This window comes from Chrysochloris asiatica, unplaced genomic scaffold, assembly GCF_000296735.1.
Source record: "Chrysochloris asiatica unplaced genomic scaffold, ChrAsi1.0 scaffold00024, whole genome shotgun sequence".
NCBI lineage: Eukaryota > Metazoa > Chordata > Mammalia > Afrosoricida > Chrysochloridae > Chrysochloris > Chrysochloris asiatica.
This window is the reverse complement of record NW_006408542.1, coordinates 16,824,582-16,838,012: the sequence shown is the minus strand read 5'-3', so window position 1 is coordinate 16,838,012 and position 13,431 is coordinate 16,824,582. Positions and strand designations below refer to the sequence as shown.

Below are 13,431 nucleotides of genomic sequence, written 5' to 3'. Positions count from 1 at the left end.
CTAGGTTCTACTGAGACTCTTCTGTGGATTTCCAGGCCCTAGCTCTGAGTCGCTTACATGACAAGCCACCTAGGAATAAAGGTGGTGACAAAGTCTTTTATCCCAGAACTCATTCTATGCGTCAGGATACAAGCTCAAGCTGGGTAGAATCCAGGCAGCCCCAAACCCTAGTCCCTGCCACCTAGGACAACACTTACTGAACTGTGGCATCATGTTTTTCAGATGCAAACACTCACTGATATTCTGACACTGCGTGCAGGCCAGAGAAGGACTTGGAAGCTCTAGAGGTCCTGGTTTAAAGAAGGTCTCAGAGTAGGAACCTTTCCCTTCACAAAGCCACAGCCGCCCTGGGCATGCAAGGCTCAACTTGCGCGCCCAGGGCACCTCAGTGTCTGGCCGCCCCTCCGCCCAGTCGGTCTGCCCGCCTAAACCCCATGGTGCTACTGGGTTTGGAGACAAAAGGAAATCGGAAGTCAAAATTAGTTTGGAAACGGGCGCGAAATTCCAGGCACGTTTCTCCCTAATCCTCTCCGTGGAAATTAGACTTTCAAGTGAAGGCAAGTTTTCTGAAATTACCTCTTTGGTTCCTCCTCGGGCGCAGGCCCTGGCCCAGAGTAGCATAGGCGCCACAAGCCATGCCATCCCTGGCAAGTGTAGGGGGCCCCCACGAAGGGCCGGGAGGCCTGGTGCCTTCGAGAACCTCGTTAGCAAGAGGCAGTGATTTGGGATGTTTTCGTTTTCAAGTGTAAAACAACTTTAAAAGTGTCTTGTTGTTGTTGTTGTTGTTATGTGCCATCGAGTCGGTTCCGACCCATAGCGACCCTGTATAGGGCTTCCGAGGGTGTAAATCTTTGGTTGCCTCATCTTTCTCCCGCGGTGCAGCTGGTAGTTTCGAACCGCTGACCTTAAGGTTCGCAGCCCGATTCGTGACCACTACGCTACCAGTGTCTTAGGGGCTCAAAAATAGGAAGGAATTTTCAGAGGAACAGATAGAGAGCCAAACAGCGAGTCGCAGAGTCAGTCACAGACGTACCCGAGGGCGGTGCGGATGGAGTGCTTTCGGATTCCGGCCTAAACTGCCTCATCACTCACCTCCCCATCCTCCCCACCCGGACTCCATCACCTTCCCTTCCCCCAACAAGGAGGCAAAACTAATCAGCCCTCCTGCTTCGGTTAGGCGACGTTGTGTGTTTCCTCTTTAAAAACACAAAGCAACAACAACAGAAAGACGCCAAACACAGCCCAAGCTGGAAAGCCGCTGGGGGAACTCGGCCTGGCCCCTGGCCGGGAAGAAACTGGCCCGAGTCCTCCTAGCATTTTTGCTCAGGAACTGGCTTTGACTCTGTTTCGAGGACTTTTTCCCATCCCGCCTCGAAAAAGCTCAAACCCAGCCTTAAAACCCAGCCTCAACTCTGGTGGCCAACTGGAAGGGGAGGCGAAGGCCAGGCCGCTGAATTCCGTGACTGTGGGTCGGAGACGGACAAAAACACCAGTCTCTGGGAGTGATAAGAAAATGGAGAATACTGTATTTGCTTTAGAAAGTTTTTACATATAGATAAACACGCAGTTAGGTTAACAGTAAAAGCGCCCTATAGGGAGTGAGAGACACCTCCAAGCAGCTAAGAAATACTTGAAATAGCTTTTGCATAAGAATACTACTGTCTCACTCTCCGATTTCGCTAGCGACGGAGCCCCTCTTCCTAACCCTAACCCAGCCTGTCTCGCCTCGCAATGACCGCCAAGTCAAAATCAGGAATGTCGGGTGGGAGGGGAACCCCGAAAAGGAAAGGGACTGGTGAACAGGGAGGTGGGAAAGAAGAGAGAAGAGAGAAAGAAAGAGAAAAGGAGAGGAGAAAAAAGCAATATCATATACAGGCAATTTCTACACATATATTACAAACTGGGAAAATGACCGATCATTAAGATATACATAATTCATATAAAATTTTGAAATAAAAATAAAAATCTGTTACAGTCTTAACTATTCTTTTTCCACATTTATAACCAGTACCCACACAGGCAGTGACAGAAGTGGAGAGAAAAAGGTGCTTACGAAGAAAATGATTGTCTGCTGAACAAAAAAACAGAAGATTGCCTCTTGTTTGACCAATACTTGGACTTAAAAACAGAGAGAAGAAAGAGAAAGGAAGAGAGTCAGAGAGGAAAAAAGAGAGAGCGCAACAAAAGGCAAGAAACATTTGCTATTTCCCTCTCGAAGGAGTTCCTTTTTTTTTTTTTTTTTTCTTTTTTGTACAAATTCAGAACGGAGATGGCGATTTTATTTTCTTTTTCCTTTTGTCTGTTTTGCTTTTGTCGTCTTGTCGTCGTGGTGGTGGTCGGTTTTTGTATAGTCGACTCTTTTGAAATCGTTTTAAACTAGAGAGAATATTTTCCCAGATACAAATAAATCGTCATGCAGGTGGGGTGCCGGGTCCATGGGAACCGAAAGGAGAAGCCGTGCTTGTCCTAGAAAGTATACAATTGTCACCTCTTTTATGTTTTCTGCCCGAAACATCAGCGCTTGTGACTGTCTGTTGACATCGCGGTCCTTTGGGGTGATCGTGGTGGGAGTTGTTGATGGTTTGCGGTTAATTTGTTATGTTTTCTTGTTTTCAATATATATATATATATATTTTTTTTGGCTAGGGTGGGAGTGTGCGTGTACTAGTGTGTGTTTATGTGTGTGTATGGTTGTGTATCCTGATTTCGATTTGTTCAGGGAATGGAGGAGGAAGAGGAGGGCGAGGAGGAGGAAAGTCAGGAGGGGAGGAGGGGGAGGAGGGCGGCCTTGGCTATCATACATCACATTCCGAGTCGCTGGAGGTTACCGAGAGGATGGAGGTGCCGGTGTCCGCGCGCTCCGTCAGGCTGGACACGCTGGTGGTCGGGCTGGCCGCCGTGGATGGTGACTCAGCCGAGCCGTGCGTGGGACAGCCGGGCTCTGCCAGCGAGCGCATGCCGCTAGGCCCGATGGCCTGATGCTGGAGCCTGCAGGAGACAGAGAGCGGCGCCCGTCTTGACACAGCGGCCCCGACAACAGGCTCCTCCGAGCCTCCTCCCCGCGCCCGTGCCACCCGGAGCAGGGCCTGCGGCCACCGGCGCTTTCCCAACCTCCTCCACTCAGCGCCCCTCACCTTCGCCCCTTACTCCACTGTGTGCGCCCGTCCCCACCTCTAGGTGCCAGTGTGTTCTTTAGTGCTGCAGAGCCTCCCTAACCCAGCTCTTGGTTCCCCTCCTCGGGGTTCTCCGAGGTTTCTTTCCCTAGGCTCCCCGAGGAGAGGTAGAATCCGAGGTCTGCCACCCTCAAGAGGCCCGAGCGCTAGCAGTGGAGAACCAGGAACCCCGGAGAAGCATAAATGGGAGGGGAACAAGGTGCTTCCTCCTCCCCTGTTCCTGAGGCTCTTTAGACTGAGTCTGCTGCCCCAGGAGTGAACGGGTTACCGCAGTGCCTGTGCCCCTGCAGGTTACTCTGAGCGCACACCAGAGAATCGGGTTGCTCACCGGCGCTTTCTCTGTGATAGGACCCGCCGCCGACTCTAATCTCAAGATCCCTGCGCAACACGCAGGAGCCGGGGAGGGAGGTGGAAGAAGAAAAAGAAAATAACAACAGGAGATGGAGAGCAGAAAAGTGGGGAGCGAAGAAGGAGAGAGGGTAGGGGGAGAATGAGAAAGCGAGGAGAAGCGGAGCGAGGGCAAAGGAGTCTCTCCTTTTATTTCCTAGCCTGGCCGCTTAGTTGACTGAACCTAGGGTCTCCTTCTCGAAAGGAGGCCTCTACCTGTCCCTGGGCGCTCCCCCATGGGGCGAAAAGTGGCCTTCAAAGGCAAGGATAGAGGGTCGTAAGCTGGCTTGGGCCAGTGGGATGCAAACAGACGCACTCACTGCACAACTCACATCCAGACCCCCGTTTCGGGCAGCTATCAGCAGTTAGGGCCCAGGGCAGATGGACCTTGCGGATGCCTTCCCTGGCTGGGCAGGGACACAGGATCCATGTAGTTTTCATTCAACTTTGTCCAATCCTTCACCTTTCTTTCCTCCTTCCCTATCTTTTTCTCGAGTTTATTTTCTCCTTCCCATAGGCCCTGCTCCACTGAGGGTCAAGCCAAAACAACTTAATCACTCTGACCAACTGGCCCACAGCAGGGCTGATCCTGCGCCTGCCGATTTTAACGAACCAAGGGGATGCTCCCTGGCTCTAAGCAGGAGGGCGAGCACATGCACACTTACACGCGCGCAGACACTAGGCCTCTCCTCCATTCCAAGCCTGGCTCTCCTGCTCCCGGCCAGCAAACCGTAATGCCGCGGTAAGAGGCACGCTGCGCGGTGGCTGCTGGCCTTTTTCCCTTTGTGACAAGAACCTGGTTCAATTTCCTCTCTCTCACATTTGTGTCTTTCTCCTGGGTTTTTGTGATGCATGGAAATAAGGAGTGGTCTCCAAAACCAGATGGCAAGGAGCAATTTCCTTCCCTCCCTGTCTCTAGACTCTGGAAGAGCTCGAGCTGAGCTCGGGGCTCAGGAGACAGACTGGGTTGGAGGCTCCCATAGGCGGGGACCAAAGATTGTGGACACTTGGGGGCCGCGAACACACACACACACCCCACACACCCTTCCCCCTGAAGACCCTCCCAAGCAAAGTAATCAATAAATTCACAGCCTGCTCTTCCTCCGCACCTGGGCAAGTGGAAACTTTGTCCAACTGACCAGGAGGTCGAGGCTTCTCCAGCGCTTGGAGGCCGCCCCTAGCATTCCGCGCCCGTCCCTATTTCAATCCATCTCTCCCGCCCTGGGATCTAGAGACCGTAGTCAGGACGCGGGGGCCCACCAACTGACCTGTTTTTGGCCGCCGCGGCGCGGTCGCGCTGCCGCCGGTTCTTAAACCAGTTGCCTACTTGTGTGGGAGTGAGGCCGGTGGCCTGCGCTAGTTCACGTTTCTTGCTGGGGTTGGGGTAGGGGTCCTGCAGGTACCACTCCCGCAGCAGGCTCCGAGTCCGCTCCTTGAAGCAATGCGTCTTCTGTTCGCCGTCCCAGATGGTGCGCGGCAGCGGGAACTTCTTGCGCACGCGGTACTTGTCCACCGGGCCGAGTGGACGGCCGCGCAGCTTCTCGGCCTCCTGGTAGTGCGCCTCGAGCCACATGGCCTGCAGCTTGCCGTGAGACTCCTTGGTGAACTTGTGGTTCTCCAGGATGTGGTAGAGGTCGCGGAAGTTGCCCGTGTGAAAGGCGACCACGGCGCGCGCGCGCAAGATTGACTCGTGCTTGTTGATGGCCTCGCACGCTCCGGGGGCCACGGGCAAAGACCAGAGGAAGCGGCCCAGCCGCTCGATGTCGCCCGTCTCCTCCAGCGTCTCGCAGACGCTGGCCACCTGCTCCGGCGAGAAGTTGAGGGTGGGCAGCTGGAACATGGACAACTCTTCCGGGGGGGCCCTGGAGCCGCCGCCGCCGCCGCCTGCTCCGCCAGCACCGCCGCCTCCCGCACCGTTCCCGCCGCCGCCTCCCGCGCCGCCGCCGGCTCCCGCACTGCTCCCAACGCCGCTACTCGCCAGAAGTAGGGAGCGGTGGTGAGAATCCGCGAAGTTTGGCAACAAGAAGTGGGAGGAATAGAGGTCTAGGGGGCAGCGGAATACCATGGACTGACCTGAGAGGAGAGGAGAAAATTCAGGGAGAGGAAGAGAGAGGGGAGGAAGAGGAGGAGAGGGGGGATGAGAACCAGGAGGAGGGAGAGGAGAGGGGGGAGGAGGAGAGGGAAAGGAGGGGGAAGCAGAAGGAGGAGGAGGGGGAGGAGGAAGGGCGTAAGGGACACCCACACCCCACACACATCCACACACACACACACCCGCGCAGCCACATAGAGAGGGAGGAAGGAGAGCGGCCCGGTGCGCGCGCGCGCAGAGAGAGCCGGAGACTGAGAGAGGGTGAGGGGGAGAGAGCAAAGCGAGAGCCAACCACCGCCGAGTCAAGATTCAGCGATTCCACAGCAATCGCCCTAATGACAACAGCCTCATAATATCTCCCCTAAATCCACAGTGAGTGCAGCATTGAAACATTTTGTTTCGCTTTTCTATTGGTCTGTGGCTTGTCGTTGTGGCGTTGCCACGGCAACCGCTGCCAATCACTGTCAGCCCTGCCAATCAATACCGAGAACGTAAGGACGGTTTTACCACTTAGCCGCGGGAGGGTGGGGGTGGGAGGGGGGAGAGGATTGGAGGGAGGAGGGGGAAGGGGGAAAAAGAGATTTTTTTTTTTTAAATCTTTGCAACTCTTAATCTCGCCACTTCCTCTTCTCTCCTCTCTTTCTTTCTCTCCCTCTCTCGCTCACGGCTTTTCTCACTGTCTCTGAGGCCCCTTCCTCACTCTTCCCCAAAGAAGTTGATCCAGAAATCTGAAATGCCCTGGGCACAGAGTTGTTGAATGGGATGAGTAATTAAAGGGAGATTTTTGTTGGGAAGCAAGAGGCTCCCCACTCCGAGCCCAGGCCAGAGGGCCAGCCTCAAGGAGAAGCAGCGAGTCAGACTTGCGGGCACGGTTTGTGCATGGTGTGTACGTCGGGCCACTTCTTTCTACCTATATGAGCAATATAATAATGGAAGAAAGGCTAGATAAGAACATGGGATCCACAGCTCATCTTGTGGGCCATGGCGCCTAGCACCCTCTGTGCTCCAAGGATCGTGAACCCAGGATCCAGGGTACTTGGAGGCTGCGCCAGGTCACCAGGGTCAGCACTACTTGCTACGTCCGCCCACCCAACTCCCAATGCATCGGTTTTGGCTTATCTACTTTGTCCCCAGACAAGGGACCTCTACTTCCCTATCACTTAGTATTTTAAAATAACACTGGGAATAGCTGTACCGTTTTTCTGACTTAATATACAACGTTCGTCTTTGTTTTTCCCCAGACATCAGAAGTCTCCCCTAGGAGCTGAGGAAGCCAAGGAGCGGGAAGCTTTGGACCTGGGGGAGCTGGAGATGACTGCTGACCCCCAGAAGGAGTACTGGGCTTGCCCACCAGCCCCAGAAGGCACTAAACTTTGGAGGCCGACTCTGAAGAATCGGGCAAGGCCTGGAAATTGCTTGCTTGCTCATATTGGTAATAATAATAATAATAATCGTTAATTTCTTTAGAGAAAGTACCATCAAACATACCCCAAAGACAGTCCTGCTTCGGAGCACTATTGGCCCCAGGCCAGGTCTGGGTATTTTATTATTAGGTAGATTGCTTTTAAGAAGATGCAATCAGCATCTTGAGCCAGCCTGGCTTTGTGACGCTTCTGTGGCTATGGAAGTGTGATTTACGCAGATTTGTCCGGGTCAGGGACATCTTTCCCCAGAGCACTGTGTATATTTAGACAAGACTCGGTTTAGTGTTAAAAAGTGTATATTTTGAATGGATTCACACACAGTGGCCAACAATGCCCACATTGTCGGCCCGTGTACAACGTGTATTGAAACGCAGCGTCCAGACTTCAACTAATCTGCCCTCAATAAAGCTGAAATAATTATCCTAAGCTGCCTTTCCAGAAGAAAAATCATTGAGGAATTCAAAACTTTTTTTTTTTTTTAAAGATCTTTTCTGCATTCCGATGCAGATCTGGGGGGGCGAGACTCAGAGTCCACAACACTTTGGAGATCTCAAAAAGGGAGGCAAGAGAGGGAAAGCGTATGTAAATGGAAAACCTAACTGACTGGGCCTTACCAGTGTCCCAGGCCCTAAACCCAAGAGCTCAGGCTCGATTTAGGCCGTGACTCCCGCCGCGCGGGGCCTCCTGGACCGAGAAGTACATGCCAGCCATCCTGAGGGCTCAAGGAGTGAGGGCGATTTAGGAGTGGGCAAGAGGCCCCCGCCAGCCCACCCAACCCGAAGCAGCCGAGGTTTGCGGGTCATTAACCCGTTGACTGGAACAGGGAAATATCCCTAAAAGGAGAGACCAGCCAAACCCCACTTCGGGGGGCTTCTCCCCTCCGTATTTCTTCCTCCCCGCCAGTAGTCCTTTTCTGCTCAGCTCGGAAACTCTGGGAGGCCGTTCCCGGCGAGCCAGAAAGAACCCAAAGGTTGGGACAGACACAAAAACAGACACTTCATCTTTTCTTCCCGATCCCTTTCTCTTGTAGGGGACGGATTATAGGCTGAGGGGTGGGCGGAGGAAGGGGCAGGAGGAGGAAGCGGGGGAGAAAGAATTGAAAAGGGGAGGGGAGTGGGTATTGTGCCGCGTGTGGGGGGGAGAATTCCTACGGGTGGGTTTCCGAATATTGTGTTCAACTTTTTGAAAGCAGCTCGTGACCCCGAAACTGCATCCCCGGGTGCCCGGTACCCAGGCGCCGGGCGGGCGGGTGAACCTGGCCAGTTCCCTCCCTATCCCTGTCACACACACCCCACCCCCGCCTCCGGGTGGGGGCCACCCGACTTCTTCTCGCGGCCCGCGGGCCAGCCAAGGAAGGTTGGGCAGGTGCCGCGGTCTTTGACACCAAAAGCACGGAAATCGAAAACCGTAGCCACTCGGAGAGAATTCAGGGAAGTAGGGCTGGGACTCCGCTCCGCGACACCTCCGCCGCCCCCCCCCCCAGCCCCCGCCTCAGTCCCAGCGTCTGGCATCCCGCCGCACCCCTCCAGCTCGGGTGGCAGTCGCGACACGGGAGCTCAAAGCCGGGAGGAGGGAGGCAGTAGTGCGCGCAGCTTTGTGCACCGGGACGGGGCCAGACACCGCTGGCTGGAGCCCGGGGCTGTCAGCGTCTTCGGTAAAGCTGAGCTCCGCGATGCCCCTCCCGGTCCACCTCTCTGCCCCGCCGCCGCCAGAATCTCTGTTCTAGCCCAAAGCACCACGCCGGGATTCCGTAAGTTGAGAGTACCGAGAGGTGTGGAGGGAGGCGGGGCGGCTGGTACTGGGCATGGCCGGACTGGTTCCCGGTCCGGCTGGGAGCGCTAGCTTCCTCAATCTTGGTCTAGGGATGTTGGGGTTGTGTGTGTGTGTGTGTGTGTGTGTGTTCGCGCACGCGCGCGCACGAGCTGGGGGGGATTGAGGCATTAGAGCTTCCCTTACCCAAATACCCAGGGCTCAGGGTATATTGGGCGAATAAGAGCTGAGGGGCCTCGGATTCAGGGGCCCGGGCTGCCTTCCCCGCTAGTGGGGACCAAGGCGTTGAGCGTAGTGAACAAGAAGGGGATGAGGCACCCTGAGTCCTTCAGATCGGGAAGACTGGGGTGGAGAGGAGGTCAGCTGCAGGGGGCCCTGAGTCACCCAAGACCATTGGCAGCTCAGACTCTGGGATCTGGAACTTGGCGTGGGGACAGGCCGAGGTCACCTGAGCAGAACAAAATTTCTGTCATGGTCCCGCATCAATCCCGGCCCTGGCGTTCAGGTAGTGCAGGGAGAAAAGAGGGTATTAAGGTGGAGAGTGTCCTTCTGTACCACAACCTACAGGGCATTTATTTACAAATGTTACTAGCACTGGGAATGCACCAGTTCCACCAGGAGAAGTGCCTGAGAGACAACCACATACACGCACACACATACACACTCGGGTGTGTCCCGTCGTGTCGTTCCACCCCCCACCCCCACCCCAGGTTTCTGAAAGTCAAAGAGTTTGCAGGCCTCTGGGACTGGAGAACCCCGAGGGCCAAGACAGCTGTACTTACTCGGCCTGAATCAACCCAGTCCCGCCCAGGGAAGGTTTACCCTGGGAGACAACTCCCCTTCCGGACTGCAGGATGTCCGGGCTCGGTGGCTGAGATCTGGGCTTCCCAGCAAGCTGCAAACTGAGGCGCTTGGCGCTGGCGGCCGGGGAGGGCGCAGGGGAGCGCAGCACGCTGACGTTGGCAAGGAGGCCGGGAAGCCCTTCAAGGACCCCGATTACTTTCCTTTGAATGGAAAACAACAACAACAACAACAACTGCGCCCTCCCCGCGCCCCCGCCCCCTGCTTTAGCCTCCCGGAACCAGATCTCCGAGTAATTGTCGTCCGGGACAGTAAACATAACTCAGTTGCCTCAACTTTCTCCTCGCATAAAAGTTCCTGGCGTGCAGGGAAATTTGAATATTTGATCAACCCCTTTGAGTGACCCTCATTAGCCTGGCGCCCTGCTAAGGCACCAGCATTGCAAGAAAGCTGCTGAGACCTGTATTTGTACGCCTAGTTAACGCCACTTAATGAAGCCTTCCCAATGGCTCAAAGGCGGCCTCCGGGACCAGCAGCGCGCACCTCAAGGCACCCGGCTCTGCCTAATGAGGCCCGTCTCTGGCTGAAGGCCCTTCGCCGCCTCCCCACACCCTCAAACAAGAGCAATTTAGCTCTCTTGGACCACAGCACCTCCCACTCTTAGGCCCAAGAGGGTGGGCACAAAACCGTACAAGCTAGCTGTAGTGACCCATCCCCAAGAGGGGCAGGTGACTTGGAGGATGTAAGTCAATAGAGGTTGCTGGGGGAGCCGGGTAGTTTTTCCTGCCTGGGGTTCTGTCAGGCCCATGAAGTGCACCGTCAAGCTGTCTAGAGAGGGACAATTTGAAATAAATTATTCTCCTTAGTTCCTTAAGGATACAACGTGACTAATGGGGTAGCAGAAGGGAGGTGCCCTCCCAAAGTTCCTTTGGTCTGGACTGTCCAGAAGGTCATACATTTCTTACTTAGGATCCTCACCTGACAGCTAAAGGACTTGGATTTGGGGAGGGGGTAAACTCGGCTCCCCAAAGCATCATTGCCCTACCAGCCACAGATTCCAAATGCTGTTAAAAGTCATGGTAGTTGGCAACGGAGAAGGCAGGGGGCCAGGACACATTCTCCCATGACCTCTCTGACTTCTCTTCAATCATGCTTCCTTCCAGTCCCAGTGAAGAAAGCACCTAGGGACAGCTGCCTGGCTGCTAGGGAAAGGAATACAAGCCTGGTGCAGAGAGGAAGAGAGAAAAGCTCTGGAAAAGGAAAGAGGGTCAAAACCATCTGCTTCTTCTCTTTTCTTGGTGGGTTAGATAACTTGGCTAGCCAGGAAATATAAGGAGCTCAACTATTAGAAATCATGCCCCTCGCTTCCACTGCCCTTGTCCCTGGACATCTGGAGCTCAAGGTCCTCTCTCATTACCTCCTTTACGATCCAGGACTTAGTTTTTAAGGATTATATAGTGAGAGATTAATGCATTGGACTTGGGAAGCAGGCTGTTCCCAGTTCCACATTCAGGAGGTCTCCCCCACATGCCCACAATCTCTCAGATACATCTATGCGGGCCTGGCCAGGTTGGTAACCCCAGGACCCCATTTCAGGGCAACCACCTCTGTGAAGGAATGGGATCCCCTTAGCTTTTCTCTCTGTCAAACGTAGTCTTCTAAACCCATCTGTGCTCTCCTTCTCTTTCTCTCCCCCAGCTCTACAGGCATGCCTGAACCCCCCCCCTTCCCCATCCTAAGACCCTTAAATCAAGCCCAAACTAACAATCTTTACGGATCATCTCTATGTTAGGTAAAGAGGGTGTGCTGGCCTTGACCCTCCCAAAAGGCTAAAGTAGGGGCGTGAAAGGGAAGGGTGGGCACTGTTGGAGAGAAAGGGGACCTGAGGCAGAGGGCAGAATTCAGCCCTGTGGCCCCGAGGCCAGGCCCACCAATTGCTCAGGGGAGGAGGAGAAGGGAGGGGGTTGGGAGTCTGCGGGCGTCGGCCGGGGGGCAGCGGGGGCCTCGGGCGTCGGCGTGGGGGGCTAGATCCGTGGAGAGGGGCGGGGAAGAGGGGGTCGGGGGAGCGAGCTGGGCGGAGAGGTGGGGGTTGCAGTTCTTTAAGAGCCACACGGCTGGCAGAAGAGGCGCGCGGCCGGGTGCTGGTGGCGCACTGACCCCAAAGAGGATTTAGCGGGAAGTGAGCGGACTGGCTCCTGGGGCTTTGTCCAGGGGCGCCCGGAGAGGCCGAGGCACAAGAATAAGGAGTGTCCGCAGCATGAAAGGCCGCATGGAGACTGCGGCGCCCCTGCTCTTGACTTATGAGCAGGACTTAGAAAGCCTGCCCCGGCTTAAATTGAAGTCCTTGGGCTCGGAGCTCCAGACCTCCGAACCGAGAAGGCGTGGAGGGGTATCTAGGGTAGAGGGGAAACCTGGCCAAGTCGCTCTTGGCTTTACAGCCGTGGGGCCCAGGCGTTGAGTTGCCAGCCTGGCGGACCGCATTGGACAAGGCCAGCAAAAGATTTTTCTTTTCCAACTTCGTATTTTGGTTTTGTGTCCATCCCTCGCAGCTTCAGAGCCGGCTGGTCTCAAAACGAATCTCTACTGATGGCGGGGTAAGTCCGTTTAAAGAAATTCTGTCTGTATCCCCGCAGCCCCTCCCCGACCCTCTTCTCCCCTCCCTCTTTCCTCCTTGGCGGGCCCAAGTTCCTAACACTCCTCCAGAAAGCGTAGGCGGAAGGAGGGAGGGGGATGCGGTGGCGTACCCCTGGAGGTTTCTAGGCTCCTGGTTCCAGCTCAGGACTGCTGGCGGTGACCCCCACAAAGCTCCGCCCGGTGCCCAAGGGCTCCAAGCATCCTAATGGCCTGAGTTTAGACTCTGGCGCGCGGATGTCGAAGTGGTGGTGCTGTGGGAGCTGAGCGCGGCGTGGCGCCTCCCAAGCAAAGCAGACGGGGGATTCCGTGGCTCAGAGGCCTTTGTGTGTGCGTTTTCAGCGGAAGCCAAACTATTCCCCCTTCTTTATGGGAGACCCGGGATCCGACCCGGGGTAGCCCGCGCCAACCTTACAAAATAGCCAGGCAGAAGAGCTTCACAGTAGCTGTCGTGAGGGCGGGGAGGAAGGAGCGAAAGGAGGTGGGAGGAGAGAAACAGTAAAAAGCAATGGCAAGAAATCTAGGGAGCCCCAGTGAAAAGTCGGAAAATGTTCCCAGAGCGCGCGGGAAACACCGAGGAGCGCGCGCGCGCTCGCAGGCACACACCCGCGCGCTCTCTCATACACAAACACATACTCTTTCACCTTCACTCACATTCACCACACACAGGTAGCCCGCGCACTCAGTCCAACGACCATGGCCAGCGCGGTCTTGGGCCGTGTAGGGTCAGACGCCCTGCGCCCAAGCTAAGCGCAGAGCGGAGACGCCCTCCCACCCACACCTATCCCCACGCCTGACAGCCCTAGAGCCCTAGCGCCCCGCCGCTAGCGCCCCACGACTGACTAGGGGAGCCCGGAGGGCACCCAGGTCTGGGGTGCAGGGAGGATCTTACCTGCAGTAAAGTAAGGGAAGCCTGGAGCAGGAAGCAGCGGCGGATAAATATTCATTAGGAAGTGTAAGTGCCTCCTTTTAAACCTCGCGGCTCGCTCTCTCGCCCCTATCTCTCTTTCCCTCCCTCCCTCTGTCCTCTTGTGAGGCTCTCTCTCCCTCTCTCTGTCTTCCCCCACCCTTTCCTTCGAAATGCCGAGTGGATCCCTATCTAACTAACCTGGGAAGTCTGAGCCACGGGCAGCACCTCCACAGCTGTTTGCCTTCG

General features: G+C 55.5%; 1 protein-coding gene across 1 annotated transcript; it reads right to left on the bottom strand.

Moving 5' to 3' along the window:
• Positions 1–1,497: 1,497 nt before the first annotated feature.
• Positions 1,498–5,829, bottom strand: SIX3 (SIX homeobox 3). Its single transcript, XM_006839414.1, has 2 exons — positions 4,829–5,829; positions 1,498–2,988 (listed from the first exon to the last, which is right to left on the bottom strand). Exons 1-2 carry the CDS (start codon positions 5,623–5,625, stop codon positions 2,796–2,798), a joined length of 990 nt encoding a protein of 329 aa, XP_006839477.1. The 5' UTR covers positions 5,626–5,829; the 3' UTR covers positions 1,498–2,795.
• Positions 5,830–13,431: the final 7,602 nt, after the last annotated feature.